The following is a 21,147-nucleotide window of genomic DNA, read 5'->3' as shown; positions in this document are numbered from 1 at the left end:
TAAAACCTTAGTGGCTATGGGTAGTGTCAGTGCCTATTTTGTTCTCAATATGCTGATACGCTGAGGAAATGGGTTCCAACATTAGCACGGCTGTCATGGCAATGTGATACGTATGGAGACAGCCAAATCACATGATAAAATAATTCCTCATTCGTGTTTGCATATTGTGGACTACATGTACCAAGTTATATGGCAATCTGATACGTTTCAAACAGTAGCCTATAGGCATACCTCTTTGGGTTAAACTGCTAAGCATGCTCTATTTATTTTCACCAGTATAACCATTGCTAGCGTTGGTTGTAGTTCGTTTTAGGATGTTTTCTGATAGTACTGACAATAGCCATATGATTTCCATTTGTTGTGATATTGTACGCAGGCATGATGTACGTCTTCCTGAAAATAGCCTACTTTATGTGTTAAATGTGTTGGTTAGAGATTTGTTACTGACAAAACGCTTGTCTATTCAGCTATTATGGTCCAAGCGCCTCAACCCCTAGTAAGAGGTATTGGATGTTTGAAGTTCCTTGGAGTAGCCCAGTCGATCGAGCTGGATTCGACTCCGTATCTGGCAACCTCAGTCAGGGAGAGGGGTATGGGACTACAGAATTTTGACCGTGATTGCAGTACCATTTTTGGCCAGGTTTTTACATATGGCTCCTTTTAATACAAATGCATTAAGAATACAAAATAAAATGATTCCAATATTATTATATGATATTGTTGTTTATAAACACATTGTTATATTTTGCTTTATTATGATATACTATATATTTAAGAACCAAACAATAATTTTTTTCAAAAATACAATATATGTGCCTGCGAACATTTTCACTTATATTTGGCTTTGTCACTGGTTTTATTTTATTTTACATTATTTCTATGGAATATGTAGAATATTTAACACTTCTGACCAGTATAAACTTCAGTAGAGCTGTTTGGTATCACACTATCTGACACTTTTCAACTAGCGTGCAGGTCAGGTTGGAGCCAAACAACTAAACACTTGTATAATTCATGAGGCGCATAAGGCAATTAAGGTATAAATGTAAGTCGTATAAGTATAGGTCATAATATTAGATGTTTAGACTTTTGAGAAGCATCTCTATAAACGGACTGAAGCTGAATGGGCTGTGTGTTGATGCGGCAATTTCCCAAGCAGCATAAGAGACATTGGACTTGGTTCCTGTTTCCTAGACAGGTGCAGCATTCCTAAGGTCTTGCAAGACAACCTACAGGGAAAGCCCCATTGCTAATGGAGCCAGGGTAGATTGCATCAGCAGGAAGGCTCGTGTTTTAAATGTGTGAAGAGCGAGATAGAAAGAGACATGTCGATAGGAAGAGCTCCATTTCAGCCAATGCGGCTAAAAGTAAACGAATGAATAATTGATTCCCGTGTGTCTATTTTATTGTACACATGTGCTACACACACACACACACGCACACACACACACACACACACACACACACACACACACACACACACACACACACACACACACACACACCGCTCTCTTCATGTCTGATACATCTGAGATTTGATGAACTGCACTGCTCTTAGCACTTTCATCACATGTACTATGAAGCAGTACATGTATGTAAAAAGACTTGATACCCTATGCGCTTTACATTATACATCACATTCACCCATTCACACACTGATGGTGCGGTTAGCTGTTAAACATATTTTTATTAAATTCATGGGTCCTCTTGAGAAGTTGTATTAAAAATATTATGAATGTTTATCTCCTTAGATTATCCCTACTTAAGGGATTCAAAACACTGATCCATTTGATAATCTAAGTGAGGTTTTTTTTTTTTTTAAAAGCGTGGAACACTGAGCCTCTTCTCAACGAACAAAACACAGCTGTGGCCAACCTTATTATAGGCATTTCTTTCTAGTGTTTAACACATTTTTACACCAGCTCTACTCTACAAACGAACATCTTTTTTTACAAAGCCCTGATTGTTTTACTGCAGTTTTAACATGTATATCAATGTTTTTAAAATATTGTGATTTCCGGGCTAAAAAATAAGGCGCACCCACCCAATTTTTGGTCGAAGTCGTCGTCTTCATGGCCCGTCGTTGGTGGACTTTCGTTTCGTACAGCGGGTTTTCCCCTCTTTCAATGGCCGGGTGGATCGTCTTTGGCTTTAAGGCTGTGTTGTGTGTATTCCGTTTTCTTCTGCATGACTAGGGTGAGACAATAACGTGCTTAAAAGGCTGACTGAGTAATAGTGTGAGTGCGTTTTGTATTGATGTGAACAATTTCATTGGTCCACTTTGACCTTTGGTCTGGTGTGACGAGGCAAAAAATTTTGGCGGCATGTGAAGCCTGTGAACCCAGAAAAATACATAAATTAGCTGCAGTACTGTATAAAGCACAGGGTTGAAAGCATGACAAAAAAGTAGCGCTTTTAGACTGTAAATTATGGTAAGTCCTCAAAAACAAACATCATTTCTGGAGTTCTCTCACAGTAAGAACAAAACCTCGATCATTGTTTTTTTTAACATAGTTGACTATTTAAAATGTGTAAAATTCTCAAGCTGCTGTGACTCCACCTAATGCTCTCTTGCACCCCGAAGGGGAAAGGTGGCTTACTCTACAAACTGCTCATTGTGGACACACACTGCTGACTGAGGAATTATCCTATCCCAGCCTAACTGTTTTTATTGTCTCAACATGCTAAAAATAATTGAGAAACAAGTAATTTGATTTCTTCAGAAAAAGCACTTCAGTCTTTATATACGAATTCCGATGCAATTGTACCACGCTTGGGCATGTTTGACACCAAAAATCTGGTTAGTTTGACTCGTGTAAGCACTTGTTGCACTCATGTGCGGCACACTTAGTCATATTGCAGTTTGGAAGAGATTTTAGGCAGGACATCTTGCCCATGCAAGTGCACACAAACTAAACGTAATGGCAATGGTTGTTTTATTCGAACATGCTAAAGTTACATTGGCGTACATCACTTGTTTACACTTGCACAATTCAACATGTCCAAAGAGGAGTAGGAAGAAGTAGAGCATACTATTATCCATGTTTCAGTAGTATTGATAGTTGTTCACTTCCTGTGTTTAACTGTTTTAGTATGTTTACATATTGTCTAATAGCAAAAGAAAAAAAGAAAAATATGTACCGGTAGTCCTAAACCTAATTGAGTTTGTATATAGCTCATTAAGTAATACAAGAAGAAAACAAATACAAGATCAAAATATGCTGTACACAACAACAAAAAAATAACATATTCTAATATCAACAAGTAAGACATGTTAATATTTTAAATAAATTCACAATCAATAATCTAAAAAATAATGCTGATAATTGTGCAATTGGTAAAGCTGTACATTTCTCTGTGACTAAGACTACGTTTACTCTGCAGGCCAAAGTGGCCCAAGTCTGATTTTTTTACACTGCAAGTAAAATGTGATTGTTATTAGATTCCAGATGTCGCCCCAGCGTCACTTGCATGCGCACTTAGATAAAGTGAAAACAAAGGATTTTGACCGGGAGGAAATCGCTACTACTACAAAATAAAATAAAAGTTGCAACACCTTTTAAAAATGGGTGTTTTTTATGTGAAAGTAATATAATGTATGAATGGATATATATAGTGTAATATATTTGGGAGAGTTGTAATGTTTTTATGGCTGGATCTATGGGAGCTTTGTTTTCAACTCCAATGCAAGCAAATGCGCCACAGCATCAATTCCGGTCTTTCAACAATCGCTATTTCTTCGGAATCTAAATATATATTCATATATTACATACAGCCTATTATTTGCGCAATATTGACAAGAGATGCACCAAAAATTTGGTCGTCTTGAATAAAAAACAAAACCGGATGTTGTGATGAAATATCTATTTCTGCTAGCGACTGCGTCTTTACAGCGCACACAAGTGACGTAGCTCGCCCAAAGCTGACGAAAAAATCACATTCATGTCTCATTTAAGTCACATAGCGTTGAGACTGCAGTCCCATTTGAAAATATCTGATTCTAATTGGACTACCTCCTGATGTGGCATGAATCTCATGCCAAAAGATCAGATTTGAAGCACTTTGGAGTGTTTAGACTGGCAAAAAAAAAATCAGATTTGTGTCACTTGAGGGCAAAAAAATCTGATTTGGTGTGCAATGTAAACGGGGCCATAAACATTCTTAAGAGAACCTAATAAAGTACCAAGTATGAAACTGTGTAATAATACAATCATTGACATGATAAACTGGTGTTGTTATTTTTACATCAGCATCAATAGTTGTGACGCAAGGGGAAAAACTCTGAGGCGCTGGCACATCTAGACCTGTATTTGTCCAATTCCTCTTTTGGCCTCATTTTGCTGTTTCTTCTCCATTTTAACTGTGTATAGCCGAATAATTGTTTTTCAGTACCTCCGGTCACTTCCTATTACTTTGCTGCATGTAAATTCTTCCTATTGAAGCATATTGTATTGAAAGAAAATGCATTACTCCCTTCCTCACATAACAGGCACTTCACTTGTATTGGTTTATTTATAATCCTAAAGACAAACTTGGAAATAATTCCAGACGCGAACATACTAGCGGAATGCTTGTTGCTCTGTCAACGAAGATTGATACGGTATACCAATATTATCAGCTAAAAAAAAACGATACCCATGTGATTCAATATGACATTTAAGGGCATATGACAGGCCTGGGCAATTATTTTGACTCTTACAATATTAACTATGAACAATAAAACACTGAATATTGACAACATCCAAACGTCACACCCCGTCTCGATCGATATATTTTACAATCAAGCGAAACGCAACAAAAATGCAACAAACAGTGAAATATGAACGCAAAGGGGGAAAAAAACCACCACCTACAATCTGATATATCACTAAGCTTTAGAACTTTGTTGTAAAAATCTTCCGCGTCTGTTCCTGACGCCCGCTTTTCAGGCTGGCCGCTCTGGAAACACTCTGTGGAAACGCTCCCCACCCTTGTTTGAGTTGCTGTGACTTAGATTACCATAGTAACTACGGTAGTATATCATGCAAAAGCGCAGATTCCAGCCATTGAAATACTTTGTATAGTTCAGGACTTACGATCATTTGAAAACATCACCGCACATCATAATGGTAGCTACAGTTTCCATCTTAAAGAATTTAAAAAAAATATTGGGGAAATATGGCAATTTTCACTTTTCATCATTATTTATGTAACAAAACCCCGCCATAGAGTCAAGACAGCCTGCTGAGCTTGCTCTATTCTGTTATGACCGTTCCACAATTTTTGACAGCCTTAGAACTTACCAAATGTGCCACAAAGTTTCAATAATGCAATAATGCAGTGTTGTCATGACCTGATTGTGCTGGTAAACACACGAGGACCAGTGAATGCAGCACAGTGTGAGTCTACTACATGTGTAAACTAATGGTGTTCCAATCAGGGTTTGATGCTGCCGATTCCCATACTGATCATACGTGAGTGAGATCAACAGATACCGAGATCAATCACATTTATTTACTGTACATTTTTTTATTCATTTATGGTCCCTGCCATTGACAGTTTAACAATATCAACACAATATTTAAACCATTTCCTTATTCTCTTCCTTTGTGTGTGATAGTAATACATTATAATGATACTTAAAATACAAAGAATTGCCGGTTATTTTCCGCATTGGAATTTATTATTTTTAGCTTAAAGGAGCTGCTCTACACTGAGTACCGAGACACTTAATACGCTGCTAGTTGCTGGTCATCCGGGGGCTAAAAATTACAAATGTCAGCCAGAGGGCATCAGCGTTTGCAATCATCAATAAAATACATTATTGGCAAATGGCTATCACATACTTTGTCCTCGAAAATCGATGGATACTGATCAGTGGCCGAGCGATTGGCACATCCCTAGTGTGAACCCTCTTGATAATGGGTTTGGCAGAATGTATCTCATGGTGGAAGCCACACATTCATCTTTACATGGTTCACTCATTTCTCAGTATGGAGGGTCGATTTGGGCCCTACAGGCGATGTGTGTTCCACTGATTAAGTTGTGAAGATTTACAACTGTGAAAGAGCATCAGGGAGCAGATTGTTCAAAGAAATGCTCCATTGCTTTAATGACATGGCTTCTGTCTTGTTTTCGCTTTTATCAGGAGATTGTGGACAAAGACGGCAACAGCAAGCTCCTCTCTTTCACCATCCCCTCGTTATCCAAGCCGTCCATTTACCATGAGGTGAGATGTATTTTTTTATTCTACATCACTAACCTGACCTTTCTCACGCATGCTATTTATGTAGGCACAGTTGGAAGCACGCTCTCAAATATTTGCACGAGAACTTCCCCTTGCAGCGATGCTGAGCACAGTAATTCATTAACACAGCTCAGACGTGCTGGCTAAGAACACATGCAGAGCAGCGTGCTATAAAGAGCCTGTTCTTTGTTTACATACAATATTTCCACATTGAATGCTAAGATCACTGTGTGCGGCATGTGCTGACGGTGATTTATTAAAGGCCTACTGAAACCCACTACTACCGACCACGCAGTCTGATAGTTAAGATTTCATCATTGATATATAAACATTGCAACACATGCCAATACGGCTGGGTTAACTTATAAAGTGCAATTTTAAATTTCCCGCTAAACTTCCGGTTGGAAACGTCTATGTATGATGCGTATGCGCGTGACGTCACGACGGCAACGGAAGTATTCGTACCCAATGTGTCACCATACAAACTGCTCTGTTTTCATCGAACAATTCCACGGTATTCTGGACGTCTGTGTTGGTGAATCTTTTGCAATTTGTTTAATGAACAATGGAGATTGCAAAGAAGAAAGTTGTAGGTGGGATCGGTGTATTAGCGGCTGGCTGTAGCAACACAACAAGGAGTACTTACTTGGATAGCAGACGCGCTAGCCGCCAACCGCATCTGTGATCGGGTGAAGTCCTTCGTCGCGCCGTCAATCGCTGGAAAGCAGGTGAGCACGGGTGTTGATGAGCAGATGAGGGCTGGCTGGCGTAGGTGGAGCGCTAATGTTTTTATCATAGCTCTGTGAGGTCCAGTTGCTAAGTTAGCTTCAGCGTCGTTAGCAAAAGCATTGTTAAGCTTTGCCAGGCTGAGAATTATTAACCGTGTAGTTACATGTACATGGTTTAATAGTATTGTTGATTTTCTGTCTATGCTTCCAGTCAGGGATTTATTTATTTTGTTTCTATCTGCATTTGAGCCAGATGCTATCACGTTAGCTCAGTAGCTAAAGAGCTTCGCCGATGTATTGTCGTGGAGATAAAAGTCACTGTGAATGTCCATTTCGCGTTCTCGACTCTCATTTTCAAGATGATATAGTATCCGAGGTGGTTTAAAATACAAATCCGTAATCCACAATAGAAAAAGGAGAGTGTGTGGAATCCAATGAGACCTTGTACCTAAGTTACGGTCAGAGCGAAAAAAGATACACCCTGCACTGCCTCTCTAGTTCTTCACTCTAACGTTCCTCATCCATGAATCTTTCATCCTCGCTCAAATTAATGGGGTAATCGTCGCTTTCTCGGTCCGAATCTCTCTCGCTCCATTGTAAACAACGGGGAATTGTGAGGAATCCTACCTCCTGTGACGTCACGCTACTTCCGGTATAGGCAAGGCTTTTTTTTATCAGCGACCAAAAGTTGCGAACTTTATCGTCGTTGTTCTATACTAAATCCTTTCAGCAAAAATATGGCAATATTGCGAAATGATCAAGTATGACACACAAAATGGATCTGCTATCCCTGTTTAAATAAAAAAAATTCATTTCAGTAGGCCTTTAACCGCCAGTTTGAGAGGTTCTCGAACCTGAGAGAATGAACTAAACATTGCATAGGACGGATCGCCAATTGCAATGGGCCTGTTCCACTGTATTGCAGCAATCAAAGCTCCAAGCATTAGCATACACTTGAGTGTGTCCTCATAGCATGAGAGAAAATATCCATTCAATTTAGAGAAGAGGCTTGTTGGTGATAAATGATAAATGGGTTATACTTGTATAGCGCTTTTCTACCTTCAAGGTACTCAAAGCGCTTTGACAGTATTTCCACATTCACCCATTCACACACACATTCACACACTGATGGCGGGAGCTGCCATGCAAGGCGCTAACCAGCAGCCATCAGGAGCAAGGGTGAAGTGTCTTGCCCAAGGACACAACGGACATGACTAGGATGGTAGAAGGTGGGGATTGAACCCCAGTAACCAGCAACCCTCCGATTGCTGGCACGGCCACTCTACCAACTTCGCCACGCCGAATCTCTTCTTTTCGTAAAGTAATTACCACTCACTTATTACCTGACTTTACCATCTTCTCTTTTGTGGCTATTATTCAGATTTGCCTATTAATCATAATGTCTCCCAAGAAGCTGTTAACATTACTACAAATTAAATTACTGTCATTAGGTGGGTTTGGGAGTGTAGGTTGTTGTGATTGAAAGAAGTACAAATAGACTGAATGATGTCATTTCCCTAGCTTGAATCCTTGAATGTATTCACCGGCGTCAGTTAGTTAGCAACAAAAAACTCCAAAAGTTATGGACATATTTTGATGAAACTTTCAAAGAAATTGGATATGGAACAAGTTATTTGATTTTTGGGGTGATCCAGATAATAATTTATACTACGACGTTCCCTTTCGTTTATGTTACGAGACTCAACTTATCTGTGTGTACCGTATTTGACAGATTATTAATAATAATAATGAATTACATTTGTAACGCACTTTGCATTTGTTAAAATCTCAAAGTGCTACAAAGTATAAAAAAAATTTAAAATAGAAAGTTAAAATGTAAATAAAACATTTTTAATAAAAATAAATACATGATAAACAGTAGATAAAACAGAAACATAGATAAAAATAGAAGTAAAAGCATGAAAGCACTGGATAAAACAGATAGGCAAGCAGTGTATTTAAAAACAAGAAGGCAGAGAAATTAGATAAAAGCTTTGCTAACAAGGTGGGTTTTTGGTTATAGAGCACACCAGTATATAAGCCTCACCAAATAACTTTTAGAAGAAAACAATATATATAAGCTGCAGATATATACATTGTGAAATTAGTTATTTACACAGAAATATTTTGTATATGTTTATTTGCATACCTTAATTGTTTCCCAATTGTGTCTGTAACATGGCAGTAAAACGGCTGGTCAAACAAAACAGAAGTCATTGTCATGGACCCACGAGTTGCAGAAGCTAGCTCTCCAATCGGCTAAACAGACTCAATGAGATAGAATTTGGGGTCCTTATACACACACCATTAAAACACTTGTATGTTGAAGCACAGTACGTCTGACTACGATTGCCGTAATGCTCCGCATTCTATCAAGCGGTGCGGCTTCGTAGCTTACCAAAGTCGTACTAAAAATTCTGACTGAGTTTTGAGCGCTGTGTGTAATATTCTATATTTTCAATGAAACATTAAAGTTTTGGTGTTGTTTGCTTACGTGTACTTGCTAGCGTCATTTATTGAACAAGCGTCAACCTGCAGTTCACACGTATCTCTTTTCTGTGACTGCCATCTACAATATTGAGGTGGCCTCCGATATTTTTCCTTTTTTTGTATGCAATCCTGGTTTAGTTTATGTCAAACTAGCTTATCATGTAACATTGAAGAACAGCAGATATGTATTCTAGTACAGTTTGTACGTTTTTTTAACAAATAAAAAGCTAAAACCATCCCAATTTTTAAAGTATGTACAGTGTATACTTTAGGGTCGGACACACCTGGCTTATTCAGTAATGAAATAAGAAATTAAAGGAGTGAAACATGTGAAAACACTATATAATATATAAATAAGTACAGCACATATAAGTAATTACTTGATTTTAATATGGGTTAAAGGAACATGCTGCATTAAACCTGCCTATTTTACATGTTATTTTATTTGACTTGTTACATTAAATACATTTTCAACATCAATTGTATTGTACAAATAACTTTAAGGGCTGGGGGAGCTCAATATTTACAGTATCATTTGATCTGCTTTTTAATTTTTGTATCCACTAAATGTATAACCTGTAAAGTGCTGCAAAATGTTAAGTCTCAAATGTCTTCATATTTCTGTCCATAGAGCACATTGCTTTTTTTTTTTTAACACAACATTAAAGTGTATTGCTGTGTGTGTTTGTATGTGTAGCCTTCTAGCCTGGGCTCCATGGCATTGACAGAGGGAGCTCTGTGTCAACACGACCTGATCCGAGTGGTGTACAGCGGCCTCCATCCTCAGAGAGAGACCTTCACAGCTCAGAACAGGTACGCCTGAGTGCCACTAGAACACAGGGTTTCATAAATAATAATAATAATCCAACCTTTAGCAGGGCCGTGCCTTCCTTCTAGAACATCTGTAAATCCAGCTGTGGGAATGAAATATAGTTTACGGCAAGAAATCCCCAACGCCCTCAAGGGTTGTTGCCTCACTCTGATAATACACAGTCGGTCGTTTATCTACCGGTGTGGTGTGGATCTTTTGTAGATGCACACATGCACACACACACAAACACACAAGTTACGGAACAAAACAGTCTTGCTAAATCACAAGTACTGTGACATCACCGTGACTGTTACATTTACAGGTTTGAGGTGTTGTGTTTCCTCATGCTGTGCTACAACTCTGCTGTGGTCTACATGCCGCTGTCCTCCTACCAGTCAGTCTGCAGAATGAGCTCACGGTGAGAAACGCGCACACGGATAAAATATGCATAAATATCTTTGACCTACTATATATACTGTATGCATACTTGGATTACATCTCCGCTTCTAGAATTGGCTTCGATTTGTGCTTCATGTTTGGAGTATAATGTAGTAATACTTGTTTGGGGGTGCTGTTCACAGCCTAGCAATATTACTCATCACACTAATATTCACCCAATACTGATATTAGCCTTGGTATGGCTATGATCCTTTAACAGATATTTTTAAATTGTTATTTCCAATGGTAGAAATTGTCTCGATTATGTTGGATCTTACAGGGGAACTGCACTTTTTTGGGGAAATTTTACAATCATTGCGAGAGCCAAGAATACAAAATTTTTTTTTTTTGCTTTCTAACATGTACAAACTAGCTCGTTCTTGGTGGGTAGCAATGCAGCTAATGGGAACAATCAATTCTACCACTAAATCACTCTAAAAAGGCATCCAAAAACCTTCACCAATACTTCAGTTACGCTCCGTAATCTGTATAATAACCAAGTTGTAGCGACATTGTTATTGTAAGAGCAAACACTGAGGAACTCTTTCTAGCGTAGTAACACATCGGCGTGCTTTGGTATTAGCCGTAAATGCTAACTACAGCAAGAGATAACGTAGCTTCTATGTCAGCACGAAACGTGTTTTGAGTTTGTAATGCACAACAGAATGTGATAGGACACCAATCTGTACTGATTGAAAAACATGAACAATCATATTTCAGAATCTGTAAAGTATTAGCCCTCATTTCATGTTTTGTTTGTACACAGCTAGCTAGACAGCACATGCTGTCTGTCATGATACACGCAGGACGTGTTGTGTGTATCATAATCAATATAAAGTGTGACTCACTCGATGGATAGTTGTCTCTTTGGTCCAGCTGGCCGGGGACGTTTTTTCTGATTTATTCGGGGTAAGCACACCATTTATGTCGAAATAGCTTGTCTCCAAATTCCACATTTGCAGCTTCATCTCGCTTTCACCTCTTATAGGCTTCCATCGGGTCCAACGTTTCCCCCTCTTCTTCGTGCTGGCTTCTAAAAGCAGTAGTTAATCCTCCAGTCATTCAGCTTCAAAAAGATAAGGATGTGAATCCTCATTTGTCCAAAAATAGTCGTATTCATTGTTAGTTACCAAGTCTGCCATGATGAGAACACACGCAAGCATTTTGTATCCGGAAGTAGAAACACACTGGAAGTCGGACGTGTGCTGCTATGGAAACGGAAATAAATGCGCAGAGGAATTAATTCCGGCAATGATTAAAATGATCAAAATAGGGTAAATATTGTACATGTTACATATTGTTATGAACGTGTCTGTTACTACATAATATATATAGACTTGCAGTGTGTATCGTATTTTCCGGACTATAAGGAGTACTTAAAATAATTTTTTTCCTCAAAACTCGACTGTGCGCCTTATAACCCGGTGCGCCTAATGTACGGAATAATTCTGGTTTTGCTCACCGACCTTGAAGCAATTTTATTTGGTACATGGTGTAATAAAAAGTATGACCAATAGATGGCAATCAAACATAAGAGATATGTGGTAAGAGGTATGATGGCAATATGACTCAAGTAAACAACACCAAAATTGTATATGTTCCATTAAAAATATAGAACATTACACACGGTGCTCACAAATCTATCGAAATGTTTTAGTACGACTTTGGTAAGCTATGAAGCCGCACCTCTTGATGGATTGTACTGTGCTTCAACATAGGAGTATTATCATGGTGTGTGTATAAGGTAAGACATATTATCTGGCGTTTTGTTTCGCAATATTATACAAAAGCAACTTTTCTTACCTTTTTGTACCAGCTGATCTCTTTTGGGAACTTATGAATCCTGAAAAATTGTGCGCATCCGCCAATGTAGTCGATAAGCTTCTTCTTTTTCTCCATATTCTTGTTATGTGACATACATTCATCCTCCGCTGTTGCCATTTCTAATATAAAGTAGTGTAAAGTTTGTACTTACATCTGTCAGTAAACTCGCCATGAAAGCGCTAAAACATACCGGTGTAGTGAGTTTACATTATTCACCCAAGGAACTTTAGTTATTAGAGTTCCGGTCGGACGGTTTTTCACGGGACACATTTCCGGATGAGGAGTTGCTGCTCCGTTATTGATTGAAGTAAAGTCTGAATGTCATTAAAACAGTTAGCACCATCTTTTGACACTTCTTCCACTCCCGTCATTGCACGCTACACCGCTACAACAAAGATGACGGGGAGAAGACGCTGCCGAAGGTGAGCCACGTAAATAAGACCGCCCACAAAACGGTGCATCCGGAAGCGACTGTCAGAGAGCAGCTTGAAGATGATCTGTGAAATATAATTTATGCAACATTTTGACCAAAGAACCAGCATTAGGGGACGGCGTGGCTCGGTTGGGAGAGTGGCCGTGCCAGCAACCTGAGGGTTCCTGGTTCGATCCCCACCTACTTCCAACCTCGTCATGTCCGTTGTGTCCTTGAGCAAGACACTTCACCCTTGCTCCTGCTGGGTCGTGGTTAGGGCCTTGCATGGCAGCTCCCGCCATCAGTGAGTGAATGTGGAAATAGTATCAAAGCGCTTTGAGTACCTTGAAGGTAGAAAAGCGCTGTACAAGTATAACCCATTTACCATTACAAGTTATGTAGACCTCAAGGAAGTGTTTTACATTTAGAAAAAAACAAATAATAATATGACCCCTTCAATGCGCCCTATAATCCGGTGCGCCTTTTAAATGAAAAAAATAAAATAGACCATTCATCGGCAGTGCGCCTTATAATCCGGTGCGCCCTATGGTCCTGAAAATACGGTATACAAAACGTTGATGGAGGGTTTTGAAGGCTACAACAGTGTCTCATTAGCCGCATCTTCCAAGCATTTTTTTATCAGCTTTAAAATCCTAATAATAAAAATACTTGTGTTTTTGTCTCTCATAATGATTGTGAACGATAGGCAAATTTCCCATAATGATTGTGAACGATAGGCAAATTTCCCAAAAAAGTGCAGTTTCCCTTTAAGAGGTTCTACTATGATACATTATGTTGGAAATGGTTAACCGCGTCAATTAGATTCTTTCATGGACGTTTCATCTTGCTGACGGCATCTGTCAGTGCACAATTTCTAAAAGGAATTGCACTTTTGAAATATTTTCCCTATAGATGTCTTGCAGTAGTAGATAAAAATCAATATGTGATTCACAAGATGACTGTCTGTGCTCCGGGGCTGTGCAGTTGCCGGCCAGAAATGGTCCCGCTGCAGTGTCTGCAGACTATTTCAGGATATGGTGAATTCCCTGCTGTGAGCAAGCAGACAGACAGCGCCGCAAGCAAGCTCACTTTTCGACAGACTGCAAGCTGTGACTGTGGAGATTGCAGAGCTTCAGAACAATGCTCAGTCCTCGAGTCGAGCCTCTTTAGTGTAGACATACAGTATCTCACTAAATGCGGTGCGTGTCTGTGGGTGTGTGTGCATTCACAGGTTGTGTGTATGTGGATTCCCACGGCAGCAGCAGAAGCTGTGGGGGGAACCTTGCAACCGTGTACTCTTGGACCCGGAGTTCATGGTGCAGATGCTGACTGCTGTTTATCATGCCATGTAAGTGTTTCAGCCTCTTCTCTGTACTCTTGCTCACATTATTAGGTACGGCTGCAATACAAGAGCTAAAAATATTTTGCCTTTATACAAAGATACCAAATGGTCAGTTTTTATTTAAACTTTTAGAAGGTGTTTATTTTTAACTGTACAAATGTACTGCATCATCATGAGAGCCGTCACTAATATTTAACTTATCGAGAATTTCATGTCCGTTTCACCGGACAGGAATCGGTAAAAATATTAAACATTCTCAGGATGCAGTGCATTTCTGTATATGACTGCGGTCTACAACTCTTAAAATAACACTATGTATATTTATCATGCAATAAAATATTACAAAACAGGAATTGAAATACATAAAGCGTTATAAACTTTCTTTATTATATTTAAGTGTTAAATATAGTTGACTTCCTACAAATTATAGAAAAAACCACATGTTTTTCTGTATTTTTCTTTTTACATAACACTTCCTGTTTATGTAAATACCATATGAATGTTTTATAGGCCAATACATTTTCCAGTCTTTTGTATTTGTTGGTCAAATATAATATTAGACAACAGATTTCTTTTCTTTTTTTTTTTAGGTTTTCTATTGTCAAATGAAAAAATATAAATTACGTTTTTATTGTCAATTAATGGCAATTCTAGTTGTAGATAGTGGTCTGCTACTTTAACAAAAAGGGTATTTCATCTGGAACTTGATTTAAATTAATCTTGAATATCCAAATTATGGCCTATTTTTTTTTTACATGGCAAACCAATGTATTCTCATAACGCTTTCTTCTTTTTATTTAACGCCTTAATCATCCATCGTAACAAAAAAAAAACAGCTACAGGTCACAAATGGCCGTCAAGCCAGTCTTTGGACACCGCGGGGAAAAAGTGCTAAAATAGACCCTGACTATCTTTTATAGAGGTAAAAAAAAGTTAAAGTACCACTGATAGTCACACACACACTAGGTGTGGTGAAATTACCCTCTGCATTTGACCCATCCCCTTGTTCCACCCCCTGGGAGGTGAGGGGAGCAGTGAGCAGCAGCGGTGGCCGCGCTCGGGAATCATTTTGGAGAAAATGGTAAATGGGTTATACTTGTATAGCGCTTTTCTACCTTCAAGGTACTCAACGCGGTTTGACACTATTTCCACATTCACCCGTTCACACATTCACACACTGATGGCAGGAATTGCCATGCAAGACCCTAACCACGACCCATTAGGAGCCAGGGGGAAGTGTCTTGCTTAGGGACACAACGGACGTGACTCGGATGGCGGATGCTGGGGATCGAACCAGGAACCCTCAAGTTGACGGCACGGTGCGCTATCAACTGAGCCACGCCATCCCCAAATGTTTGATGCAGCTCTTGTATTACAGCTCATTAAATTGTGCCTGTGTAGCTACAATAATGTTGGGCCCAGTAAGCTTAGTTAAGTCAATCTATGTGTTTCTAAGCTGGTAAACGCTACAATCCATGTCAGTTCTGCCATTGTGGGATATGTTAATAGTACTGTCAAGGACAGAAGCCCCCCTCAGCGCAGACTGATTACATCAGGAGTGCGCTGGAGGAGCAGGTGATTTCATTCCTCATGAGGACAGTCGAAACAAAGCGGATTACGGCTCCTTGATGATAGATCGTCCTTAGCGAGGGTCCCCCTGATCTCTGGCAAAGCAGTCAGCACTGTTTAGCATGATGTGCTAAGGAGAGCGCGACCAATCTACTGTTGAGCTTCATTCCCCCTGATCAAGAATGACACAGTAGCAATCAGGAGATTAAAAAAAAAAAAAATGACACTATATGTTTAAGAGGAGAGATGGACTGTTTTAGCAATCCCCACCATTGCCAGCCCTTGCCATCAGATTCATGAAACTCCACACAACATGCACAGAGACCTTGGTCCCGGCCGATGAGGACACGCTGGGATTTAGGTTAATATGTCCCCAAACGATTCAGTGGCAGTGAAGAGAGGGCGGGCGGGCGGAACCGAAATTAACATCCATCGCGACCAATTTGTTTCCTTGTCAAACCCTTCGAAATTAAAATGCATTGTTTGTCTCTTCTTGATGAGAAGAACCCAGCAGCTTTTGCTTTTCTGCGGAAGGAACAAAGATAATTTGTTTTACTTGACAGATCAGATTAAAGGATCATAAGATTATTATAAATGGGCATAATCATAGATTTGTTTCTATACATGATGAATTAATAGTATTTCAGGAATGGAGGCAAGGGTTGAGGCACAACTTCTCCAGGTTTTGGTATTCTGATCAATAGCATCGAAACAAGTAACTTGTACTTGTAATTTTCAGTTCAAAAGACTTCATCTAAATCGACAATTCTCCTACTGGTCCATCCAATGAGTGTTATTAAACTATTTATTTTACACTGCCACAGACACGAGCAGCTGCAATCAATTATGATTATGACCGATCCCTCCCCTCTTCCAAAATAAATCCTTAGTGGAAATAGCTAATGTGCAAAATGTCTCCATCGTGGACTCCTTCCGTTTCCTGGGCACCACCATCACCCAGGACCTCAAGTGGGAGCCAACCATCAGCTCCCTCATCAAGAAGGCCCAGCAGAGGATGTACTTCCTGCGGCAGCTGAGGAAACTTAAGGTGCCGCCCGAGACGCTGGTGCAGTTCTACTCAGCCATCATTGAGTCCATCCTCACCTCCTCCATCACCATGTGGTTCCCCGGCGCCACAGTCGACTGCGGCGCTTCTCCTCCAGGACCAGGAGGCGTGTGGGTCGGATCACAGCTGACTCTTCTCAGCCTGGACACAAACTATTCTCCTTTCTCCCCTCAAGCAGGAGACTACGGTCCATCCAGACCCACATCTCCCGCCACCTGAACAGTTTTTTCCCCTCGGCTATCAGACACATGAACAATAACGAGATCTGATAGCTCAGTTACAGCTCATTTTTATGACCTATTCTGTGTTGTGTATTTTATGTTGCACGATTGCACCAAGAAAAATTCCTAGTTTGTGAACCCGTTCTCAAACAATGGCAATAAAACTATTCTGATTATGATTCTGAAATTAGAATCAGTTCTTAAATATGATGTAATAATATACCCACACTGGTCATAAATTTAGGTACGTCTGCATCTAAATCCTGTCAAACAAGCTGTATCACAAAATCAAAAATGATTTATGGTTGTATTAGAGGTTAATAATATTTTGCTACATTGCTTAGCTATAATAACAGTGATTTGGTTTAATGATGTGCTGTTAAATCGTGCAGGTGTATCAAATGAAGTACCGTAATTTCCGGACTATAAGCCGCACCTGACTATAAGCCGCACCAGCTAAATTTAGGGGAAAATACAGATTGCTCCATATATAAGCCGCACCCGACTATAAGCCGCAGGGTTTTGATGTGTAATTACCGTAGTATATAGGGGTTCCTGCTACCATGGAGGGGATTGTCGGGACAGAGATGACTGTTTGGGAACGCAAAGCGTCCCATTTATTAACAATAAATCTTTCAATCATTCAATCAAACTTTCACATCTTTGACATGGCGAACAGCATTCGTGCAGAGTACAAATAATACAACGGTGCAAAGTAATACAAAGTGCTCGCCTGTACGTTATCAAAATAACCAGCCTACCGGTATATGAAAAGTCAGTCTTTAATCATTGTGTCATCGTCTTCCTCCTGCGTACTAAAACCACCGAAATCCTCTTCGTCGGTGTCGGAGAAGAACAGGCCGTAAATAAGCCGCACCCTTGTATAAGCCGCAGGGACCAGAACGAGGGGAAAAAGTAGCGGCTTATAGTCCGGAAATTACGGTATATTTTTATTTCCAGTATGTCTGATTAAAATCTCTGTCATTTTCTGGTCACGGCAGACATTATTGAACAACTATGAATAGTTTAGTGACTCAAACATCAAGTGCTGTTGTCAGATCACATCTTTGACATTGTTTAACGCTGTTGTGCATCTTTTCTTTGCTTTCCAGATACAATGGCGAGTGGGAGATGGGGCGGGAGGCGCTGGAGGACGTTCTGTACAGGGCCAAGCTGGAGCTTTACTCGCAGCCTCTCCTGGTAAGACCAGCAGTGTGGGACTGGGTGTAGGAGTTTAATGTGTCATAGCCTGGGTTCTGTTCTAGAGGGAGTTTCTCCTTGCCTCCGTTGCCAAATGCTTGCTCATTCAGAGTTCAAGTGGGTTGTATTTAATGGATGAAGAGCGTGGTTCTAGATTTGTTCCTTCTGTAAAACTGCCTTATGAATGGAATTTTGTGAATTGATGCTAACTTGTGGGCATAATTGGTTCTGTGACGGAGCTTTTAACTCAAAACACTTGTATCTCAAATCGACGTGTCCTATTGAAATTAATTGAAATCTATTCCAGGCATGTGTAATGTCTGCAAGAACGCGTATCCACGTTTTTAAACACATTTTTGCGTCAAAATATCACTTCCACGTTTTTTTATAGAAATATTGTTGCGTCAAAGGACAGAAGACTAAGGAGGAGTGTCAAAAAATGGAGCTAATTGTTTTATTGACATTTAGACTTTGTTTTTTTTTATCAGCAAGCAAGCAGTATCAATACATCCGTGGCTTCTCAGCACAACAGCACACAACACGGAAAATGTGTACCGTGGAAACATGTCCAACCGGAACTCTAAAAATAACAAACTCTATGGGTGAATTATGTAAACCTACTACTATATATTATATATATATATATATATATATATATATATATATATATATATATATATATATATATATATAAAAATAGGCTCTAAACAAAATGTGTTGAACGCTTGCCTCATCCACAGGTACTCGCTGTTCACGACAGCTGCACCGAAAAAAGCCAGTTACCAACACCCAGCTAGCTTATTAGTTGCCTGCATTTGCTCACCGAGCCACAACGTTGACGGCTTTCTACTTTGTTGCTAATCATGTTTAGATACTTACGAACACTCTTAGTTAAACTACATACTGAAGTGTGCAGCTCGTTGAAAGCATGAAGAAACAGAAGCGCTAGAAGTTTTGTTGAGGATGGATGTTACTTCTTTTGCTTTATTTTCCTTCCACAGTTTTTTCTTTCTTTCTTTCTTTTTAGGTTTTTAAGACTGAAAATAGAAATATAAAATAGACATAAAAGTGTAACGCCCATTGTGTATTTTACATAATGTCCATTGAGTATTTTACATAAATAAATCAGAAACAGAATCAAAATAGTTTTTATTGCCATTGTTTGAGAACGGGTTCACAATTTTTCTTGGTGCAATCGTGCAACATAAAACACATATAAAATAGAAGGTTTAGTGTTATTGTATTCCCACAATAAACTATAAATGTTTACACATAAAGAAATTCCACAACATTTACCCACCAAGCATTGCGCACACAAAATGTGACTTCTCACAGTTAAACCTAAGGTGTAGTGTTGTCACCCTCTCCTGGTCAAACTTAGCGTTACATGTATTAAACGAGGTTGGATCGGTATAGTTCTCAGACATATACCAACACGACCACAAATACAAAAGACATCACGAAGTTAGCAATTTCAATACAAAACTAACTAAAAATCTCTACGCACATTATCTACTTACAAATGTTTAACCAAGTTTTGTGATGAAGCTTACATGCTGGGATTGCTACCATTGTTGCTGCTTGTCTGGAACAATGTGTCCGTCGTTTAAAAGGTCCCCCAGAAAACAATGACTTGGGAACTTGCTCGGGGCAGAACACTCCTACTTTGTCCAGTCGTTAAAAGTCAGATTTTGAAAAATGTTCTAAAAAATTTTTCAGGGTTGAATGAATAGTCTTATTCTACTTGCTCCACTGCTGCTTCATTTTGACACGTATGCCTCACTGTTTCCCGCTGAGGGGTGGTGGGAGTACTGCTCACATGATCAACCCTATAGTTTTAATGGTTTCATTAAAGGCCTACTGAAATGAATTTTTTTTATTTAAACAGGGATAGCAGATCCATTCTATGTGTCATACTTGATCATTTCGCGATATTGCCATATTTTTGCTGAAAGGATTTAGTAGAGAACATCGACGATAAAGTTTTGGTCGCTGATAAAAAAGCCTTGCCTGTACCGGAAGTAGCGTGACGTCACAGGTTGAAAGGCTCCTCACATTTCCCCATTGTTTACACCAGCAGCGAGAGCGATTCGGACCGAGAAAGCGACGATTACCCCATTAATTTGAGCGAGGATGAAAGATTTGTGGATGAGGAACGTCAGCGTGACAGACTAGAGTGCAGTGCAGGACATATCTTTTTTCGCTCTGACCGTAACATAGGTACAAGGGTTCATCGGATTCCACACTTTCTCCTTTTTCTATTTTGGATCATGGATTTGTATTTTAAACCACCTCGGATACTATATCCTCTTGAAAATGAGAGTCGAGAACACGAAATGGACATTCACAGTGACTTTTATCTCCACGACAATACATCGGCGAAGCACTTTAGCTACGGGGCTAACGTGATTCTAACTGCAGATAGAAACAAAATGAATAAACCCCTAAATGGAAGGATAGACAGAAAATCAACAATATTATTAAACCATGGACATGTAACCACACGGTTAATGCTTTCCAGCCTGGCGAAGCTTAACAATGCTGTTGCTAACGACGCCATTGAAGCTAACTTAGCTACGGGACCTCACAGAGCTATGCTAAAAACATTAGCTATCCACCTACGCAAGCCAGCCCTCATCTGCTCATCAACACCCGTGCTCACCTGCGTTCCAGCAATCGACGGAGCGACGAAGGACTTCACCCGATCATCGATGCGGTCGGCGGCTAGCGTCGGATAGTGCGTCTGCTATCCAACTCATAAAGTCCTCCTGGTTGTGTTGCTGCAGCCAGCCGCTAATACACCGATCCCACCTACAGCTT

General features: G+C 39.6%; 1 protein-coding gene across 8 annotated transcripts in view; it reads left to right on the top strand.

Annotated features, from left to right (window-relative positions):
- LOC133664960 (hyccin 2-like) overlaps positions 1 to 21,147 on the top strand; it is an 87,202-nt gene that overhangs the window by 37,688 nt on the left and 28,367 nt on the right. For all 8 annotated transcript variants that reach the window (XM_062070046.1, XM_062070047.1, XM_062070044.1 and 5 more), the window contains exons 6-10: positions 6,128 to 6,208; positions 10,142 to 10,257; positions 10,578 to 10,673; positions 14,161 to 14,277; positions 18,240 to 18,327. In XM_062070046.1, the coding sequence (XP_061926030.1) occupies positions 6,128 to 6,208; positions 10,142 to 10,257; positions 10,578 to 10,673; positions 14,161 to 14,277; positions 18,240 to 18,327 (498 nt within the window). The remainder of the gene's footprint in view (positions 1 to 6,127; positions 6,209 to 10,141; positions 10,258 to 10,577; positions 10,674 to 14,160; positions 14,278 to 18,239; positions 18,328 to 21,147) is intronic.

This window comes from Entelurus aequoreus, linkage group LG14 (assembly GCF_033978785.1).
Source record: "Entelurus aequoreus isolate RoL-2023_Sb linkage group LG14, RoL_Eaeq_v1.1, whole genome shotgun sequence".
Taxonomy (NCBI): domain Eukaryota; kingdom Metazoa; phylum Chordata; class Actinopteri; order Syngnathiformes; family Syngnathidae; genus Entelurus; species Entelurus aequoreus.
Note: the sequence above shows the minus strand (reverse complement) of the source record. Positions and strands in the feature narration are given on the sequence as shown.